The sequence below is a fragment of the Cryptomeria japonica genome, chromosome 10, assembly GCF_030272615.1.
Source record: "Cryptomeria japonica chromosome 10, Sugi_1.0, whole genome shotgun sequence".
Lineage (NCBI taxonomy): Eukaryota > Viridiplantae > Streptophyta > Pinopsida > Cupressales > Cupressaceae > Cryptomeria > Cryptomeria japonica.
In genome coordinates this window covers 96,337,537-96,360,917 of record NC_081414.1, presented here as the reverse complement: position 1 = coordinate 96,360,917, position 23,381 = coordinate 96,337,537, and the positions used below count along the sequence as shown (strand labels likewise).

General features: G+C 34.8%; 1 protein-coding gene across 4 annotated transcripts in view; it reads right to left on the bottom strand.

Moving 5' to 3' along the window:
- LOC131052605 (DNA mismatch repair protein PMS1) overlaps positions 1 to 23,381 on the bottom strand; it is a 249,098-nt gene that overhangs the window by 188,188 nt on the left and 37,529 nt on the right. For all 4 annotated transcript variants that reach the window (XM_057987197.2, XM_057987193.2, XM_057987199.2 and 1 more), the window contains one exon: positions 10,391 to 10,714. In XM_057987197.2, the coding sequence (XP_057843180.2) occupies positions 10,391 to 10,714 (324 nt within the window). The remainder of the gene's footprint in view (positions 1 to 10,390; positions 10,715 to 23,381) is intronic.

Here is a 23,381-nt window from a genome sequence, read left to right as displayed (position 1 = left end):
TTGCCCAACCTGAAGAGGATGTTTGTGAGTGAAAGATGGTTGCAAAGCCCTTATTGTAGGAAGCCTGAAGCAGAGAAGGTCGTGAAGGCCGTTTTTGATGATAGATTTGCCAAACTCATGGAGGAGATCATCAATGTAAGTGTTCAAATTTCAATTGATGATATATTTTTAAATTTTCTAATATTACACATTGCTGATTTTTGTTAAATTTGTCATGTCTAGTTGTCAGAACCGTTGGTGAGGGTTCTACGGATGGTGGATGGGGATAAAAGCCCCATAGGGTATCTATATGAGGCCATGGATAAGGCCAAAGAGGCAATTCAGCACTTGTATGGGTCAGAGAGGACTAAATATGAACCCATATGGCGCATAATTGATCGAAGGTGGAACCGACAACTCCACCAACATATCCATGCTGCTGCCTACTATTTGAACCCCAAGTTCTTTTACTCCCGCAGTTTCAAAATAGATCAGGAGGTTCAACTTGGCCTTGACACATGTATTCAGAGGTTGGTTCCTAATGAAAATATTCAAGACCTCATTGTTGATGAGTTGCAGAGGTACAAGAAGGGAGATGGGCCATTGTTTTCTTCACCTATTGGTATTCGTAAAAGAGACACCCTGTTGCCAGGTAAAAAAAAATGTGCTCTTAAATCTATTTTACGGTTTAACTTTACCATTTATTTCAATCTTTAAGTTTATAAAAATATTTACCAAGTTATAAATGCCAATTTGTATGTTTGCAGATCTGTGGTGGGAAGATTATGGTGCCACAACGCCTAATCTTCAAAAGCTTGCAATCCGCATATTATCTCAGCCTTGTAGTGCTTCTGGTTGTGAGCGCAACTAGAGTGTCTTTGAGGCCATTCACACAAAAAAGCGCAATAGGTTGACTCAGAAGCATTTGAATGACCTTGTATATGTGCGGTACAACCTTCGACTGCATGAAAAGAGGGTACAAGGGAACAATTCATATGACGCACTTGACATTGATGAGATTGATCCATACACAGCGGATTGGATTGCTGAACCTGATGGTGCTACTGGTGATATTGATGTGGATGCATTTATCACTGATGCTCAGTTAGATGAGATGGAGAGGGAGGTAGCTGAATGGGCGGCAGAGGTGGCAGAACGTGAGGAGGCGGGAGATGAGTTTGTTGATCCAGAAGAGGCAGATTCATCACCGGTTGAGGATATTGCAGCAGCAGCAGCAGCTGCTGCAACACCATCTACTTCAGCACCCACTCAGCGGCAACAGAGTTTTTTGAGCTTTAGTCGCAAACGCAATCTATGATTTCCAGTTTTCAATGATATGAAACCATGAACTTAATATGTATTCAGACTTCACTGATTTGTTTTGTGGGCTAGGCTCTACAATATGGATTTGACTCAATCGTATTTACTGTTTAGAACTTGAACTTGTTTTTTTGGTATATCAGTTTGCTATATGCCATATGGTATGTATTTGACTCGAAGTCTCAAACTATGATTTATATATGATGGAAACCAGTAATATGCTATTGTGTTCTATAAATTTAGTGTATACATGTGTTTTTTTAGAATATTTAAAAAAATTATATATTTTCAAATGTTCGATAATTTTGCCGATTTTTTGCTGATTTTTTCCCGATTTTTTCCCGATTCCCGATTTTTAAAAAAATTTCGGCCAAACGATTTATTGCCGATTAAGATATTTACATCTTTGTGCAAAAGGATCTGACAGTTGAGCCTAATGGACAGATGGAACCGGATGACAGAGAGCTTAAGGTTACAAACCGGATGAAGTCTTGTGGCAGAAACAAATCAGAGTTGCAGAAGAAAGAGAACAATAAATAGAGACAATGTGCAGATCTGAAGCAAAGGAAGAGAAACAGAGAGAGTCAGAGGTTAGAAAAGCCGGTTGAGGCACCGGAGGAGCTAAAGCAAAGGTTGGCAAATAAAGAAGATTTTTGGATCAGAAATGAGAATGGGGACTTCATTCCGAATCCTTTTAGATGTTCATGAATTGCCTCTAATGGAACATCTTTTTCTACCTGGGTTGTCTAATGTAGGAGCATCCCCGGTCGATGAGCAATCTTGCATCATCCAAAAATATTTCCTTTCAATTTTGTTCTTGTTTAGTTCTTTGTGTACTTACCGATTAGTACCGGTAGTTGCTTGTTCTTCGTGGCAGATCTTATTTTCGGTTTCCAGGCTGGTTCGTGTGCTTAATTCTAGATATACAGTTCATTTGGGTTCTTTTCCGGTCAGTTATTGCTTTCGGTTGATTGTTTATGGTTTCCAGGACAGTTCATGTGCTTACCGGTTGGCTTTCCTTCATTACTGGCGCAATTCTTGGCGTGTGGATCTATCTTGGGTCTTGTCCAATGTTCTTTGGCGTGTGGCCAACCTTCCTGCTGAACCGCACTTCGTGGTTGTTATTTTCCGGAAAGATTTCTTAATTCTTAGGGCCGACCTATTTACACGTTTCATTTTCCTGCATTGGTAAATGTTATCTTATGAGGCCGACCCGGATATGTTCCGGTGGGTATAGATATATTATTATGTAATCATTTGTAGGGGCAGAGGAAGTCAAATTGAGAATAAGGATTGAGATTCGCATTTTGTGATCTGGTTGATTCTTAAAGTCCCGGATTGGACTATATCTAGCTGATGGCCTGCATGTAACCGGTTAATTACCAGATGTTCCTTGATGATTATATGATGATTGCCGGATGATTGCCGGAAGTTCTAAGGCAATAATATGATATGTTTATGCTATCTTGTTATGTTTTCTTGCTGCTTTCGTTGTGTTACTCTTGCTGCATAAGCCGGTTGATTCTCTTTGAGGGTTTTACCAGTTATCGTTGCATCACAATGACACATATTCATAAATAAGATTTGCTTATCAAGACCAGTGATAAAGAAGACTTGCTAGTGAGTCATTTCAAGGCAATTACATTGGACAAGATGATAATGGTAAACAACAATACTACTATCTCCAAAGACAGCATACATAAGACAGTGATCCATAATTAGGAATAGCGACTAAAGAGCATTTAAGTGACAGTGATATAAACGAGTAAACATTCATAAATCATTATTGTTCGTGAAGGTTGATAGTGACTTAAAAATTATAAACAGCAACATATGCTTACACATAAATGAATGCACAACCATAGTTTGAATATGCAGTTATGAATAAGAGGGAACAAAGATCAATATATGAATCACTGCAATCACCCGTAAATCCAATATTATCTATCATCAGCAATGGGTAGTTGATGTATTCATCGATCAAGGAGTGATGACTCAAATACGATCAGAGTATCTAAGTTGACAATACCGTAAACACTTGCAAATTCGTGGGAGTTGAAGAAAGGCTTTCGGGATGCAAGACTGTGAAGATTATTATCCAATGAATTTAATTTGCCTTAGTCAACGTGGCATTGAAAGCTATAGAAAATGAATGATAAACTACCAGCTATTTATGGAGCAAGTTCGTCTCTTCTAATTGGCAGCAATAACTAAACATACTTCTCAATATTTCAGAGATAGAAAAAGATGATAGGGCCGAAATATGAAGAATGATTTCTACAGCCAAACAATATATATATATAACCGATGAAGGCTTGACTCAGTAGTCAAACTATAATCTTTCATTCATTAGTTCACATGATCACCGATCTTAATAATGATGATCAAGTCAACACTCAAGTGAAACTATAGGTACCGATTAAGGTGATGAAGTCAGGAAAGCATTGTTGACGCTAATTTACACAGTTGTCACCTCAACAATTATCGTCAACATGGAGTTTCGATAAACAACCGATTCACTTGTTGGGTCGTATATTACATCTTAAGGATAACATAAGTTACGTAAATAAGGGAGCAATTAAAAGAAGATAACGAGACCCACCAACAAGGTATCGAGTTGAGACTAGCCGACATCTTATTCCCCTAAATCTGTGATTACCAAAACAACGATTTGGAATAGCAATGTTGAACGGTGATTATGATAAACAAACTGATTGCTATGGAAAGGCACAATTATGAAGCGACAACCAATAAGAGACAATCATTTTCCATCATACATAATACAGATTGAATTCGTTCTATCGGGGAGGAGGAATAGATGGGAGATTTTAGAACAGGGAATAATGAAGAGATGTCGCCCTTCAAATATATATATATATAGGGAACAATACTGTGAGATTTTGCCAAGATCTAGAGGCAATGGAAAGCACAAATTAGAGAGAACAAAATAGATGATAGAAATAAACTGTATTCTATCAAGGTGAAAATACTGATCAACTGGATCATCACAAGATATAGATTGATTGCCCGTTATCTCTGTAGATGAGCTTGCTTATATAGGCAAGGCTAGAGATATGTGAGCACATAAACATGACATGTGGCTCAATAAGAAACAAGGGTAGGTAGGAAATAGGTGTGGGTACATAGGAGAAACAATATAAGAGTCCACATGAGGTGGAATGTAACAACAAGATAAGATCAACAGCATAAAAGGTGGAAATTCTCCTACACACACTATCCCAATGTGGCACAAACACCCAAGTGTCTCATACCCAAACTACTATGAAATGCATGTACCTAAGTATACTTAAGTAAAGTGTAATAATATCCATGATGAATAATTATTTACACCAACACCCCCCCTTAAGTGCAACTTAGGGGAATGCACTAAAGTCTACAATGCAACTAAGCAATGCAAAATGGGTCCCGACTACGAAGCCATGTTAGGTACCCATGTACAATATGCAAATGCAATCTCCCATAAAGCGGGGAAAGAGAGAAAAACTCAATGGGAAAAAACCCTCCCCCAAAAGAGAGATGATGAAAGCACACAATGCTCTCAATGATGAATGAAAAGAACAAAAGATGTCCCCCCCATAAGAGAGAAGAACAGACCATGAAGCTCCCCTCAATGTCGAATCTCTTGCAAGGATGGTACAATGAAGATGACCAAAATACCTCCCCATAAGGAAGAAAGAGAGCCAATGTTGCACCAATAATGTCAAAGTGTAACAAAACCAGGTACCAAATCGATGACGATGAATCACTCGCTGCAACAAAATGAAGATCAGGCATGGAGACAACCTACTATGAGCATCATCTGGATACTCAGAAATAGCAGAAATACTGGTACAATCCATGTCTCATGGGAGCCATGCACAAATGTGTACAATCTAAGTCTCAACTGGAGCCATGCACCAAGTCTCACAAGATATTCTTAATCTATGTGTACAAGAAGATTACATCAAATAATCAACAATAACAAGATACAAAGAGGTGTGGCACTTTATGATAGTGCGAGTACAACATTGCTCAAGCAAGAGCATACATCATGATAAAATATTCAAATGTGGAAACATGAAAATGATGCCACCAACAAAGAAGCCCTGTAGAATACTACAGATGAAGATGCTTCTGAATGGAATTTCACCAAGAGATATAAATGAACAACTGAGCCCCCATAAAAAGATCATGTTGGCACTTGCAAACAATGGAAAAGTGGACTTCTGATTTCAATTTACAACTTCTCAAAATGAGATCTAAGAGACTTCAACAAATACTGCTAGTGATCTAAACTGAGATCCAAGCAAAATACAAGTAGCAAATGTGCCAAAAATGGCTAAATACTGAAAGTACAATTTCTACTTAAAATCACTACAAACAAATGGCAGATTATGAAAGTAGAAAAAAAATTATGCACTTTTAAATAAAAACAGCACCTGAAAAGGAGTCTATATGAGCCCAAATGAAGCCTCCAAAATTGTAAAAATCGGGATTTCACGATTTCCGAAAAACCTGTATCCGAAAATCAGAAAACTTCTGCACCATTGTACAGATCACGACATTCTACCCCAAAACAAAAAAAATTGCTCGAAAAAAGGAGTTCAGATGAGTGAGATATTGCTATTTGAAAATTGCCTGCAAAATTATAATTTCTGGAAAATTTCCGCCGCAGCTTCAAACTTCAAATGCCTCTAGATTTGGCCTCCGAAGTCCGATTTGGATGAAACAAGAGGCAAAACTGACTTTCTTGGACCTCCTCAATCCAATGGTGACCTCAGATTTGACCCATCAAGCTTCAATAATAACCTGCAATAGAAAGCTCCAAAATGCAAACCCCAAATAGCATCAAATTTCTCTCAATTGGCAAACCAATGACACTCTAATGGCTCTGATACCATGTGAGACATGGACCAGCTCTGTTACCATGTGAGATTTGGACCAGCTCTGATACCATGTGATATTTTTCCAAGATCTAGAAGCAATGGAAAGCACAAATAAGAGAGAACAAAATAGATGATAGAAATAAACTGTATTCTATCAAGATGAAAATATTGATCAATTGGATCATCACAAGATATAGATTGATTGCCCGTTATGTCTGTAGATGAGCCTGCTTATATAGGCAAGGCTAGGGATATGTGAGCACATAAACATGACGTGGCTCAATAAGAAACAAGGGTGTAGGAAATAGGTGTGGGTAGGTAGGAGAAACAATATAATAGTCCACATGAGGTGGAATGTAACAACAAGATAAGATCAACACCATAAAAGGTGGAAATTTTCCTACACACACTATCGCAATGTGGCACAAACACCCAAGTGTCTCATACCCAAACTACTATGAAATGCATGTACCTAAGTAAACTTAAGTAAAGTGTAATAATATCCATGATGAATAATTATTTACATCAACAAATACATCCATTCCGTGAATATTACAAGCAGGGAGGATTACGATGCATTGTTATGGATCAGAATAAATAGATAGTAATAGACATATGAACGAAGACTATTGTTTTTATATGTATGGAGACCATCGGTAGTAGATGTATATATATTGATATTTTTACTTCATCATTACTTTACTAAAGGAAAGGGCAGCAACCTGATGGTCTAGATTGAGCAATGTAGAAATACGTGAAGATAAGAGACAACGATGGGAATCTAGAAACCGTGTTTTCATGAAGGGGCAACATTAGCATAGATAAGAATGCGAGAAGGTAAAGAATGATAAGAGAACAAACAGCCACTAGCTATTATCTTTAGAAGTAATGATTAATATTAGCAATTGCAAGAGGTGCGATAATTCGTTGATATAAAGGCCCAATAAATGATCGAAGTTTATCCTTGACACAAAAATCTCAGGGAAAAATTATTAAGTGAATCGGGATAAGTCTACCTTCTGAACTATTTTATAATAAATTTAAATTAAATATCATAATGAAGTGTCTTCAATTTGGGTAAATTTTATATTACTGTTCTCACTTTAAGTCTGAATTCTTGTTTCAAGATTAAATTAAGGAAATGCCCAAATGGGGACATTACAGAGTGGAACATTGAGGTTGATGATCCTGTCTTCAACTATGAAGACTTGGAATGGGTTGATCAGGTGGATCGAGAGGCAGAGGCAGTAGCGATGGCAGAGGAGGAGGCTAGAGCACGAGGAGACCTATTGGAGGACCCCAAGGATGATGTGGACGAGGATATGGATGTCATTGAGGTTGAGCCTGAGATACAAGTAGATATCATGGCTGCATAACTATCCAGGACCTATCTTAGGCACACACATCGGAGGGTTGCAAGGTCGAGTGGTCACTGATATTGGCTCCTCTAAGCCTTAGACTTCCAGGCTCTAGCTTTTAATTTGATATATGTTTTGAACTCTTGATGCCATGGATTTCATATTCCATGAATTTTGTAGACATTTGACACTATTTATATTACTAATGTGTTATTTAGTTTAACTTATTTCCTTCAACTCAAGCGTAAAATTTGCATTTATACTTATGTGATCAATGTAAACTTGTGTGTGTGTTGAAATCAGCTTCTATTTGATCAGATTATTGTGTCTTTAAGGTTTATTTATTAAAGGATGCATGGAACAAGTTTTAAATCCTTAAAAATCTTTGAATTTCTTGGGGTTTTCAATTTGCCGAGTCTTGGCTGAGTTTTTGCCGAGTCCAAGCGCCGAGTCCGAGTCCAAGTCAAAAATTAGCTTGCCAAGTCCGAGTCTTGTAACACACTTATGTTTGTCAATACAAAGCTTCATATCTCAAGATCTTTGATAGAATACAGTTTATGCTAATTTGAAGATCTTTGATTGCTGTTTGGAATATAAGCTCTATCAAGCATCCAAAACATTCCATCCAATTTTCATATGATTGTAACTACCGCAGTTATGCTTCTATCTAGAGGAGCTCAACTAGACCACTGTGCTAACTTCTTTTGTTGTGGATCCTAAGAAGGGTAGTGAATGGAACTTCACTGAATTTTAAGACTCCTAGCTCAAGGTATGTCAAAGATAGTGATTTTTCAAATTAGCAGAGGACCTAAATGTTACCAAGGGCACTGCACAAAATTCCAAGGCCAACTAATGATCAAATCATTTATTTTTGGGGCCAGTAATGCTTATAACATTCACCTATCATGTACTATGTCTCCAGCCAATGTACATTTCTACAATTTCTATATAAAGAAAAGTTCAATATCATTTGAGGGGAGCGAACTAAAGGACTGCGAAGGAGAAAACCATCTAATAGAGATTGAAGAACAGAAGATAAGATAAAGATAGTGAGATCCTTGAGATCTATTATGTAAACAAATGGCTAATGCCTAGCATGTATCAAGCTCATGAAGCTAGTATATTATGAATTGGAAAAAATAGGTTCTTTATCATTTCTGTTGTTTTAAATTCATTTAGCTACTTGGTCAAATAGAATTAAATTGGACCCTCCAACCTTCACTACATTTGGAAAGAGAAAATTCTTAAAACTTCAGCTTAGACGTGAACACAATTTTCAACTCTTATTTGTACACATGTAAGTAGATGAATTCATACAAAAATTACATGGTGGCTAGCATGCTGCCCACATCAAATCACCAACTTACAACATGTGCCCTAAGGATACAATTAAAACATTATAAATTTATCTTAAGAATTAAATTTCTGGAGCATATGCTTAACACGATGTTTATTTTGACAGTATGCTGTTGGGGAGAGTCAAATTTTTCAGAACAATCTTCAAGATCTCCTAGCAACAAGTAGTGTGGCTGGGCATGAGAACATGCCTATCATGGAAATGGCACTGTATGCAATCAAAGGACAAGGTAAAAAAGATGAATTTTGGGCTGCCTTCTTTCACAGTGTCATATATTTGCTTAATAGAAGTCTTGCAACAGCAATCTAAAGTCAAATTCCTGAAGTTCATTTATTTAAAAAATTAGAGGCAAGCAATTTTCAAGTCTTTGTTTCTTCTTCTCACGTTCATATACTTAAGAAGAGAAAACACAAGCTTGAAGGTAAAAGAGGAAAGAAAATATTCATCGTTAAATGATTTAACAAAAAGGTATAAAATTTAATGCTTCTAATAAGTTCATTGTTAATAAAGATGATGTATTTGATGAAAAATCAGTTGCTTGTGAATCTGATGTGTTGCATTCTTTTGATGAAGAAACCAAACATATTCCATAAAGACAGGGATAAAGAAGCCAAAATCAACATAAACAGAAAATCACAACAACAACAACAAAAAACCCATCACAGTTGCATACAAACAAAGGTAGCAAAAAGCGGGTAAAAAAACCAAGATTTGAAGATAAAAGCACTCATTTGCAGCCATGTACAGGGATAAAGTTAAAACAGTTCATCACCAATCATGTGGAACCATTGATAGACAAGAAAACAATTAAGGATGCAACAGTTGATGACCTACACTCAAGTGAAGCCAGACTGGAAGGTGATGTAAGAAGCAATAGTAGCTGCCACCAAATTTGCTTGAAAACTGTTGAGGGCAATAGTTAATGCTGCAAAACTATTAAGCTTATGGTTTTTGTAAGAACTTATAAGTCCACCTGTATCTGACTCTATAAATATAGAGAAAAATATTTTTAGAGGCTTATTTAAGATATGCAAATAAAGGCATAAAGTATATTAAAATAGCTTAATCTCAAGAAACTTTGTAAAATTTACCTTGAGATTAGAAAATAATTACGAACCAAAAAAGTATGCATTAGGATAGAGCCAGAAACAAAGAGGCGGAGCATGGGAACAAAAAAAGATGGTACAAGAGAAAACATAATAAATGAAACAGCTTTTATAGTTTATATCAAGCAAAAGGGATGGAATTCAGAAAGGAGGGATGAAATTCAGAAAGAAATAACCTAAAATGTTTACAGAGTCTAGTGAACTCCAATATTAACTGTTTCTTATATTTAAACAATACAAAATAGGCAACTTATAACAAGAAACAATCAACCATTGTTTAATCATAATTCCACATATTTCAAGCATTATTCCGTCATAATAGGAGAGACAAAATACACCAGATGGAACTTAGTCATTAACAAGGAAAAAGGATCATTATCTCACATGCAATAGAGACAAAAGGCGGCTATACTCTCGCCGTATATTGCGATGGAACTCCTTATACCTCACAGGCAAAGGGGAAAACAATTTTGCAACTGAAACTGTGGTACCAATCTGGCGTGCTATATTTTTTTGAGAAATAATCAGACCTGAATGATCAAATATTAATTGTGTACCAACAGATTCGTTCTTAGTTCTTGTTTCGATGGTCACATTCCCCAAAGCACAGAGTGAGCTTAATGCCTCTCCACGGAATCCCAAAAGAGTCAATGATTGAAGGTCAGAAAAATCTGAAATCTTGGAAGTGTGATACTTGAGTGTTGCACTCTGCAAGAAAAGCAAATTAGTTAGGCATGAAGCTAGAAGCTATGAAAAATGTAGAAAAAATAGACCACAATCATTATTACCCAGACAAAGGGGATCCCTGTCCTATCTTTGAAGCATTCCTAATCCCAGATGCAAAATGATGTCATAGTTTTAAACTTCAAAATCATAAATTACGTCTTATTACATTCACCAGTGATCCAACCTAGCATTGGATTCTTAAGGAATTAATGTTAATCATCAAAAGAATGTATGGAAATTAAAATAAGATTTGAAGTTCCTTAGACAAAGCAAATGATAAAATCCTATGCATGGATAAACATTCAGGAAGCTATCAAATCTCATTTGCAACATGATATATATCATTGAGTAAACTAGATAAGCATGAAAAAATGAGATGAAAATTATTTTGCAACATGTGCTAGACATGGCATTTCCAGCAGATGGTATTAACAATCCAAAAGGTATTATTATTTTTTTATCTTTATTCAAAATTAAACTCAACCTACAATTGCTTCATAAGAGACAATGGTTCAAGTGGTAGAACACGACAAATTTTCCAATACAGTGGCAGTCTGCTCAGTCAAGCATCAGTCCTAGCCCCAGCACTAGATAACCCCACTGTACAAACCCGCAGATAGCCAACAGTGGTATCAAGAATATAGAATAACAGAATACAAATTATTATGCATTTCCAAATGGCTCTAGTTCGTATCTTTCATTATGCCTTCTATAGATAGCAATGTGTACTGCAACAGTCCTAGAGGGTTCAACCTTGCATTCTAAAAATTGTCTCATCGATCTTGAATCTTAACATTTGTTTTTGAAGATTTGTTGCATTAAAGTACTGAGAAATGAAATCTTTAATACTGTTCTATAGGCACTCACTAGAACTGCCAAAGAAGACATCCATAGACAATATATTCAAACTACCTCCATCTCCCCCCATGAGCCACTCAACCACAAGCTGGCTTTCTATGACCAGTATTTATTACAGATGATGGATGATTTTATTCACTACCCTCACTATCTCCAACATCACTAGTCTTGAGGTTTCCCATTGGCCAATTGAGAGTGTGCTCTCACCAATTAAAGGTTGAAACTAATTATCACATCCTCCATCAAAACTGGATCTGGCGTCTTTGCTCTCAACAAGAGATGAAGATCAAAGAACACTTCATTTTTATATGTCCCATTAACAATGAGATCCAGAGAAGATTTTACTACCTCTACGAGGACTCAAACAATAGTCTATCTCCTTTCTTCAAATATTCAAACCAGCAGCGTCTAGATCTTTTTCTTCAGACGCTGTCACCCTTTGGCATCCCTACAAGGGAGGGTGCCTAAGGACTCTAGGCCACTCATGTTGATTGCCTTGTTTTTCTAGCCCACCCAAGCAACAAGGAACAGACAACACAAAATGACCTTTCGATACCAGTATTTCACATATTACAATTGATAGATTAGCTAGGCAATGCTTTTCTCAACACAACACTACTACTTAGATTACTTAGATTCCACAACCTACTCTCTCTCAACATCATGACTTTTCTCCTTCCCATCAATCTGACTCAACCCCATTCTGATGACATGGATGCTAGCATACTTATATTTTAAAAAATCTATGTAAAATACACCGAGAGATATCGATTTAAATTATAGAGACATAAATATAAGAATACTAATACTAAATATAAATCCCATTAACAAATTTTCTATCACCAAAAAATTCAATTCAATTCAATTGGACAAAATTAAAATTCACTAAAAAATTGAAAATAAATCTAACTATTGCAAATTTGTAATTTTGTTTATTATTTAAAAATTATATTAAATTTAATTATAATTTTTTTAATATTATAAACATAAAAAACAATCTATCAAAATAATTAAATTCAAACATATATTAATAATTGTTGTGGGTATTAATTGAAAAAGTTTCTCATTAAATTGAATATCAATTGAAGAAGTTTCACATTACTTGATACGCATAAAACATAATTTTTCATTGAATTGAGGATTCAAAAACATTTAAATTACAAAGTGGGCTAAAATCACTTAAATCTACCTCTCATGTTATTAAAATTTTGGGATGGAAAAAAAACATATACCTTATCGATAAAATCTACTAATCTAATTTTATTAGTATAGTGATTCTTCACAACATTTCTATAATTGTGCTTCGAGGTCATCGACTAATCCACACATACTCCATTCACAAATGAAAAAAGTGGACATCCCCTAGAAATTCTATCTAGCAAAACTACATTGATAAGATGAGAAGAAAGTTCATTCAATTGATGGGCATCTTTGAACAAATGCAAAATTGATCTAGTGTTGTGCCCTTTTCTCCACCCAGACCAAACTCAATGCTACAGATATGAGAGAAAACAGCATTCTCGTTTGCACTTACTTGTAGTGCTTCCTTTGAAAACTCAGTGAGAAATTTGTTTGACTGTGAATTGAAGACTTGATATTCATTGCTCCTCAGTTCAATGTATACAAAGTACAATATTCTACAAAATAGAATTGTGCATGTACAATTTGACTCGATAGGAATTAAAATTGAAAAAAAATAAAATAAATATATATATATATATATAAACAGTTTTAAAGCAGAAGATATTAATCAAAATTAAAATCATAATCCGGAATGCAAACTTCAAAATTGATGCACTTTGATTTTATTGTTGATTGATTTCAATAGACTAAATTTACATAAATTTGATTGTATGGAAATGTTGAATAATAAAAAATCCAATCAAAGATAGAGATGAGGTCAAGGATTTGACTTGTAAAATGAAAAAATTTCATTTCAAAGTGACAAGGAGATAATGATGAATTATTCAACTCAATTGATGATAATTATGAGGATATTCTATCTTTTTTTAAGTTTCAAAAAGGAAAAAGAAAAAAATATAAAAAATTAATAATATAATATAATAATTAAATTTTTCACTATTCCACTTAAGTAATATAATATTATAATTTATAACATTAATATAAATCATTATATAAAATTTATTACAAAACAATTATTAATTTAATATTTTTAAAAATAGAAATAAATGTTTTTTCATTTTCAAAATATTTTAAAAAAATTTATAAATATTTTTTAAATGTGAATTTAAAAACTTACTTTAATTCCTTTAGGAAGGATATCCTTATCCATTGACACTTTATTATTTAGTATTTAAATATAATTGCATTTTTGTGAAAGCATATCTTTATCCATATCATTCTTATGCTTTTTTAACACAACATAGTTTTTTAAATATTGATAAAATATTTGCAATTTAAAATTTAAAATTTAAAAATTTAATATAAAATAAATAGATGACTAAAATTATTTATATATAAAAAGCATACGAGAGTCAATTTAAATCGCATGGAGTTTTTATTTATGGAGGTTTTTCAATTCATTCTGGGAGTGTAATACACCTCTCAGTGTAATAACACTTACCGGTTGCCCCAAGACCACAAGCACGGACTCATATAGCAAGCTTCTTTTCTATTATGAGAGCTGTACCAACCTTGGATGTTAAAATAGTTTCTAGAGGAAGTGGTTTGATTCCTCCATGCCCATCCTAGGGCAAAGGTAATATCTTAGATAAATTTTTAGCCATTGACCCAAAAAAATGGACTGATTTACTCTTTGTCAACAAGAATCCAAGTGGAATTGGATATATCTCAAAAGGGTTACCAAATGAGACATGGCTTAAGAAGGAAGATAGGATTTGGAAGTAAAGTATGGACTATCACAACATTGTTTTTTTCACCAAAAGTTCTTTCAAGTAGGGCATATAGCATCTAGATGTAAGGTGAAAAAACCCAATACCTCAAAGCAAGCAATAAGGTGGCAAGGAGCATGCTTCTCCCATTTATTAGTCAAACAGGTTGCACTTGTATCCTCTAATGTTTTGAATGACTTATCATAAGAGGATTGTCAATGTAATAGGGAATTTTTTGCTTCTTAACAACTATCAATTTTAAGAGCAAAAAATAGTATCATATCCTCCCTCGCCACTAAATACTCAGATATCATGAAATCTTCTCTAGCGCAGAAGGAAAAGTTAACAAAAAATTCAACACAAAAAGGAAAGAGAAAAGAAATAAAAAATTTAGTTACTTATTTGGGCTTGAAAGAGGTTGCAGGTTCAAAGGAGGAGTCTCCCTCAATATTGAGACCAAAGTTGCCAAAAACTTCCTCTGGCAAGTTTTTGGATGTTGTTTGGCCCTCTTAAGTTATTCCCTGATAGAGAAATGGGGTTTAGATGTTAACATCTAAGAATCTTTATTAACTACAATAAATCAATCTATATCAACTTCGCCTACTTCTTTGAAATATGAAGAAGATGAAAAAATTGTAGAATAGCAAAAGGTCATTAAGAGGATGGCGACTACAATGAGAGTCTTTCAAGCATGTGGTTCTCAGATTTCATACGAAAAAAAGGCAACGATTGAGAATATATTGTTCTCTGTCAATGCTAAGCTTTCCTAGGCATAGTTTGTTATTGCAGGTTCTTTATCAGTTTTTAATTCTCTCAAAGCTTGTTTAAGGGATAGAGCCTCATAATAGAACCTTAATATCTTATTTAAAAAATAAATAAATGTTATTAAATGTGATGTGGAATTGCTGAGAGGGTTTAAATGCCTAATTTTATATAAAAGGGATGGTCACCAAAGGAAAGATCATCCTAAAATCCCATAGAATAACAATAGACCTATGACCAACAAAACTCCCGTCGAGGAAAAAATTGTTGTCAAGTTAGAGGGGGTTAAAAGTAGACCGAAAGGTCAACCTATCAATAATAATACCCCTTCCCCAAAAGATTTTGGAATCTCATAAGGAAATGAAGGATGATATTGTAATCGATAAGGAAATTGTAAATATAGAGGAGCACTGTTATGAACTATTTCAAATATTATGAACTTATTACTAATCTATATATTAAAATATTATTTGAAATGCCCAAATTATTCATAATATTCAACTTCTAATCCAGATTATTTGACATATAGGAGTAGTATTTCTGGTTTATATTGTTAGGAGCAAGTTGAAATTATTTGAAATATGTAATACAATTGGTTTAGTTTACATGGAAAAAAAATTCCCAAGTCCAGTTTGTAGCCATAAGTCCAAATTATTTAAAATAGCTGACTTTGTAGATATAAGGGGCCCTCTACCTATGAGGAATATGTTTTAATTCCTATAGAGCCTCCTCCTGAGAATAAAAACAAGACTTGTGAAATTGTGAAATGAGATAGTCCCCCAAAAAAACAAAAATATGCGGTAATTAATGCTAAAGACACTTACAGGGGAAACTAAGAAACCTGTGTCTCAGACTGCCCAAGCCCTACTTGTCATTCAATAGAACTGGTGCTTTGGTAACTAATAAGCAAACTCACTAACCTGTCAATAGGGAACTCTAAAAGACAAAAGGCCACTCTTATTTGGTCTAACAAAAATAATAAGAATAATTCTCTTGTCTAGGGGGAAGAATAAGACTTTGGAGGACTAAACCATAACTTGTCTATAGGTGATATTAAAGAAAGGAAAAAAAAAAGAAATTGAGTCTTCTTCAATTAACCTTAAAACTGGAAGACTAAAAGTCAACGCTACACAAAGTTAACACAAAACTTCTCTTTTTACTGATTCTTCTTCTTCCATGATTATAATGACATGACTTTGATTTGAATAAAGATTTCAGCAGCATAAGCTTACTTTCATTCTTCTACTCTTGGGTGCGCAACTTTCAACTTCTCCTCTAAAATCCTAAGTCTAAATCATTTTGTCAAGGAAACTACAATCAATGAATACGATGTACTCTTAGCACTTACTTATAAGCCTTCAAGGGATTACTTTAATGAATAGAATAATATTAGTTTAAGGCGTACAGTTCTTTAAAGAAAACACTATCCCTATCTCCTAAAATAAGAACAAAATATTCTAAACAAAAACTAATTCTGAATAGAATTACTTATTTACAATATGCCAAAATAGGCATTCAACTTGTGCTCAAAGTAGCATGCGGACGAAATTCAGAATATATCACCAACAATGACTCGTTTAGTCATTCTTTTCTGATTCTGAAATATGTGGCATTGTTGGAGGTGTTGCATCTTTTTCTGTAGCCAAATGAACTTTATTTTCAAAATCATTTATCTCTGTACGGATGGCCTCTGAGTGGATCTTTCCCTTCCTTGTTGGAGCTGCACAAACTCTCTGCTTCTTATGACCAGCAACTGATAATTTGGTACTTTAAGCATGAAACCTCCAACTCTAATTGCTATTTTCATTAACTTCTCCATGTGATTCATGCCAAAATCAGATCCTCCCAACTGTACCATTATCAGCTGCTCAAAACTTCTCTTTGTTGCATCTGAATCATCTGAAAATGTAATAGGCAAACTAACACTGAAAGATAAAACATCTTTTCCTGCTGCTCACAACTTCGATATAAATACTTTTACAGTCTTCAAGGCAGTGATTTGGATTTTGGAACTTAAATGACAACCTGCCACCCAATCAGGAACTAGATGGTCTTCTATACTATCAATTGCTTTCAGCTTTAGAAGTTCATTAATTCCTAGGTACTCAATCATCACAAGATGCTCCAAACAAATATTATGCACTTCAACACTAGAAGACAAAGAAAATTATAATTCAACTGCTTGTCCAATTGCATCTCAAACCTCATTTAACAAGGTGAACATTGATTCAATGGTCCTCTTTGAAGTTACATCAGTATAGCATTTTTGGCAAATGATCATGTCTTTTGTATGGTACACGTAACCACTTCTTATTCAAATATTTTTGACATTTCAAGGTATTGCTTTACCATTGGAGCTCACAATCATCTAGATCAACAATCTGCGGTTTTTCATAGGGCACAAACCGAAGGCCAATTCGACAGCGTCTGCATCTAGGCAACATATAAACTAAGAAACTTGTTATCAGAAGAAATAATTCTTATTATGTTTACATCATTGTGACAAGTGCAAGCCATCACCAAGTCTAAGGATTGAACAGTGATGGGGAAAAATACTGTTTGCATGAGTCCACTTTCTGCCAATTTGTATGCTAGCTGGTTTCCAGCTCTTACACGATCTTCTATCATCAAGAGAGTGATACTTATGTGCTCTAGGATCATATCCTGTACATGAAATATGTAAAATCCTCTTCCTGATTTACACAAAACTTTTGCCACAATTTCCATAGGCATTTGCTTGAACATTTTATTTGAATGTATGTATAAATGAAGGGTGTTCCTTTGTTGAATTCAATTTATGATACTTTGAAAGAGCAGTTGAATACCATAACATTCATATATTGACAGAACATGTATTAATTGAGCTCATATATCTGAATTGAAATGTCTATTGCCTTAACAGTTTGCTGCTACAAAAATCAGAGCATAGAATACTAATTTTCTAACCTTAATACCTACACAAGTTGTGGCCGAGTACAATCAGCTGTTAAAAACAGAAAATGGAGATAAATAGAGACATAAGTTGTAATAGGCAGCCCTATTTGTGCTTTGCTTGTTTTTGTTTTTGAATGTGTTTTTGACTTTTTTTTTGCAATATAATCAGTGACAATAACAGTATAGATAAGAGATAATAATGCAACACTTTTTCAGCTCAGAAAATGACTAATATTCAAAAATAACACAGCTGAAAATTCCAGATTTAATTTCTGATCTAGAAATACATTTTTTCTCAAAAATAACAACCCAATTCATAAAAACACACTACATACCTAAAACAATCATATCCAGAAAATGCAGCAATAGTTTTGCTTGATCTGTTCACAAAAATCACCAAATATCACTCCAAAATGAATGCCAATCCTCACAAATCTGCTCCAAACCCTACGCTGAAGGTATGCAAGGAAGTGCAGGTCCAAAATGCCCCAAAACAGGAAGTGTAACCTTCGCAAAACCCTAGATGCCCATCAAAAGAGTGTATGGCCAGCAAAGGAGAAGATACAGCCAGCAAATTGAAAATATACCCAGCAAATAGAAAATATACCCTCCTCAATCTTCTCCAAAATTATTCTTTTTAATTCTGATATTCGATAAGCTCTGCAAATCAGATATATAATCTCAATTATGCCCAAATGTGTCCTCTAAATGAAATCACCAAGTATTCTCCAAATTGTATCCCTCAACAATGTAGAAAATGTTGCTTGAATGTGCTTCTGGATTTGATTGCGTGAGTGTTTTTTGCATCAACGTTTCAGAGCACACTCCATTTATTCAAGTCTGCAACTTTTTCCATTTTTATCCTTATGCTCTCTTATCACCCTGATGATGGATCACGTAGTGTGATCTAAAACGTTGAACACTCACGCAATCAAATCCAGAAGCACATTCAGGCAGTCTCATGGATTGTGGGAATCTACTTAATTTAAGTAGAAAATGTTGTCTACAAGGATTTTCGTCCTCGCGAACCATGATGAAGAAGCAATTTCCCCCAAAACCGAAGCAATGTCATAATCAAAACTCAATAATTTTTTGGCTTTTTGGCTGCTTTTTTGGGAAAAAAAACACTTTTTTGTTTTCACTATTTTTTTGTGAATGTTTTTTTCCCTTTTCATTGCTTTTTCAGAAAAAGCATTTTTTTGTTTTTTTCACTATTTTTTTGGCAATGCTTTATTTTGCTTTTATTTAATAAAAACCACTTCCCTTTTGATCTCCAAATATAGCATCAAATAATAAAGGCCCATCCATTAAAATAAATCATCTTTGATTTAATAATCGGCTTATATAGTCCCTTCATTAAATAAATTAAAATAACGATAAAGTTAAATCTTTAATTAAACTTTATTAACTTATAACTTATCGTTATTTAATTTAAAGTCTTTCGACTATATCAAAAGTTGAGATGATCATCAAAACTGAACCCACCAACAATACAAAAAAATAGCAAGCATGCCAACTAACTCTGTCGGTGTCCATAACTGACTTACTAAAAATAGTAAGTGTGGAAGAATTAACCTAAAAGGGCTCCAGAAAAGAGCATTACGCTCATTCACCTATTAGAATATGAAATCACACCTAATATTGCCTCCAAGATTCCCTAACCCTAATCATTAGACCACAAGAATTAACTGAATAGGCTAACGAATCCGCCATGCTGAACTGGCTTAGGAAGGGGGCATTACATAAGTATTGCAATTTCTGACCTTAACCACAGCAGATTTAATGCTCAGAACTGCCAATCAGCTGTGGAAATACAAGATATAGCAGAAGTAGAACCAAGGAAATACTCTGAAATCAATGCACAGCATATGAACAGTGGTAATGAGATATCCACTTTTCAAGCATGCATATGAATCTTTTGCCAAGCAAGGGCAAAGTCAACATCTAATCCTCAGAGAATATGCTCAAAAAATCGTAATAATGTGCAGAGATTTGCTAGCAGCACGATATAGATTACATGCACAGATATAACAGCATCAACTCCCAAAATCAGGTGTGCATCTTAATACACTGTTTTCAATGTTTGGCAACAGCAAAGAAGACAATTATCAAGTCAATCAAATATCCAGGAATGGCAGAGATAACAGATAAGCGAGCATAAATAGCAGGGACCTTACTCAGAGGTTATACGGTTATACCCATGGAGAATCATCACGTCTAAGTATAGCTGTCCTTTACCAACTCTCACACAAAATTAGTGACTAAGCGCTTACTCAATATATCTGTTTGCTTCAGCAAGGTACCCACGATTCTAGAGGTCTCCTTATGCCATCATCAATGGACCATGCCCTTCTCATAGACTCACGGCTTGGAAATGGAGAGGAATCAATCCAAATAATATGCCAATAGAGTTATGGATCCATGGCAAGGTTTTATGGAGTTTGTATGCCCAGCAAAATTCGTATTAATTTTTGGTCCACGGTTAGCATAGGAGACTTTTCATGCACAAACAAGAAAATTCAACTCCTCAATAAAGTCACGCACCCTTTTATCCATTATTCACCTTTCGATACATAGGTTACTCATTAACAATAAAATAAAATACTCATTTTAAAACAAATGGGTAGCAAATAAGTGCATTGCCTATCATATTCATTTCCTTTTCATGGCCTCACAAAATTACTTATTTAATATATCAATCAACCTTCAACTACAAATTTGTCTCAGAATGAGACTTCACAAATTTTGAAACCTCCACAAAACTGAACAATGAAGTGCACTAGAATCCTTGCTCTTTTAGCTAAAACGGCTGAGGGTCTTCAAGAACACCTAAGAGCTCTAGAATCCTTTTGTCAAGAAGTGGGAATGCATGTGAACATTGGAAAAACCAAAGTTATGATTTTTACTTTGAAAAGAAAAAAAAGTAGCAGGTAAAGTACAAGTTTGAGGGCAGCCCATTACAAGTGATGAATGATCACAAATACTTGGGCCTTGACTTTCATAGCAAACTTAGTTGGGAGGCCTGTAGAGCGAAGAGGATACAAGGGGATGGAAAGCATTATACATGCTTCAAAACAGATGCAGATCAGCCAAGTTATGAAATTTGGAAAACTAGGAAGACATTATTTGAGTTGCTTGTTATTCCAATGGTATTGTATGGTTGTGAGATTTGGGGTAGCAACACCTCAATATCAAGATGGAGGCAAATAGAAAGATTACAAAGATATCTTATTACAAGCAACTTCAAAATTAAAATCACAACTCCTTACAACATAATCCTTGCGGAAGCTGGAACCTTTCTGGTTGTGGCACGAGGACAGAGAAAATGGAAGATCGCCGTTGGCCCAAAATTGTGATAGAGGAAAAGCTATATACAAGAAAAAACACTTGGATGAAACAAAATATCAAGTGGTTGGGTAGATGGGGAATTAATGTGTATGAATGCCCAAACGTGAACGCTGAAATAGGTAAGAGAGAAAGTTAAAGTGACATTATAGTAAAAACAACTTGGGAGAAAAAGAGAATACTACATCAAACATTTCAATCCCGCATGTGAACATCAACAAAAACATTACATAGAGGCGGATATAAAATGGAAAGCAAAAATGCTAATTGCTTAGTTAAGAACTAGCTCACACCATCTTAGGTGAGAAATAGGGAGGTGGAAAACACCCAAAGAAGAATGGGCTGACAGGTTTTGTCATCTTTGCACATCTGGGTCAATGGAAACAGAATAGTATTACATCATGGATTGTGCAGCTTTTGATGACATTCGGTTATATGAATATTCTAAAAGTTGAATCTCTAAATACTTTGTTCGAAGAAGAACGAATTGTTAGGATGGTAGATTACTTGGTCAAAATTCACAATAGGAGAAACTTGATCTGCAAGGATCAGTGGTCTCTCTAGATCTGCTCCTAGGTTGGTCAGTTGGTTCTTCCGGCGATCTATGTGTTGTTCTTAGTTTTTTGGGTCCCATAGATTGCTTGGTCTTGTGGATATCATTAAAAATCTCCATTTATTCATTCACTGTGAATCCTGAAATGATTCCACTCCAAAGAGGGAATTGGGTTTTCGTCCAATCCAACCAAAACCAAACCGAAAGCCAAAAGCTCTCAGAGCTCTTCAAGAGAAAATAATAAACCAAGCACGAACCAAATGAGCTCTCAAATCTCCTTATAAAGCCCTCTTGGACTTTCTGGAAGATAAATTATAAAAATCACTGTTAAATATTAAACTGCTCATAAGTGATTTTATAGTATTTCTTTTATTTCGTTTTTCCGCTAATAAAGTGACCCTCTTATAATTTCTATTGACATAAAATTAGTCACTTTATTAAGAAAACATTCATCACTAATTTAATTCAATATGAATGATCTCGAAAAGTTTAAGACTTCAATTTAATTAAATAATTATTTTTATGACCTTTTTAAATAATTAAAATTAGTCGTCATTAAATTTACTTATTTTTTGACGACTTAATTTTAATCATTTAAATATATGCCATGTGTCACTGGATCTTTGGGTTCTATAGCACCTTCACACAGCTCCATGACAACAAAACAACCTTCTTGATACAGTAACATAGAAATTAATTATTTTGAAAGGAGGTAATTGCTAGTACAAACTAGTAAAGAATCAATTGTGGATACAGTCTGTTGACGGGAATAATCATTATGTTATGTTGTTATATTATGTTTATGTTGTCGTCGGTAATAATGAGTTACGGCGGTCAGTTAGTTAGCCGACGGGTAGGTAGTTGGAGTCGCGACGGTTGTGTCGCACCCCTTCGGGTATTATATATTGTGTACCCTTTTCTTCGAAAGGATCATGTTAGTCGTGTCAGATATAATGTTATAAGCACTTGATGTACATGGACTGTTGAATTAATATAGAGGCTGGTTATTTAATATATTTCCATTATGTTTTGTGCATTTACTTTCTGCATTTAACCGTTTACCCGAGAGGGCAAACATTTGGCGCCGTTGCCTAGACGTACTCGAGAACGGAAGACACGGATGGTGTTGGCGGCATTATTGTACACGAGCATAATATTAGTTAATTATGTGTAATTGTTTTGGTTAGTTGGCAACCGAGGGGTGGAAGTTGCGGTGTGACGGTTGGCGCTCGCACCCCCTCGGTACCCTTTTATATACTCCGGAATGTAACTTGTAAAACACACTTATTATGAATAGAACATCTGTTACACTTGTCTGATATTTACGGCATTATTCTGCATTATG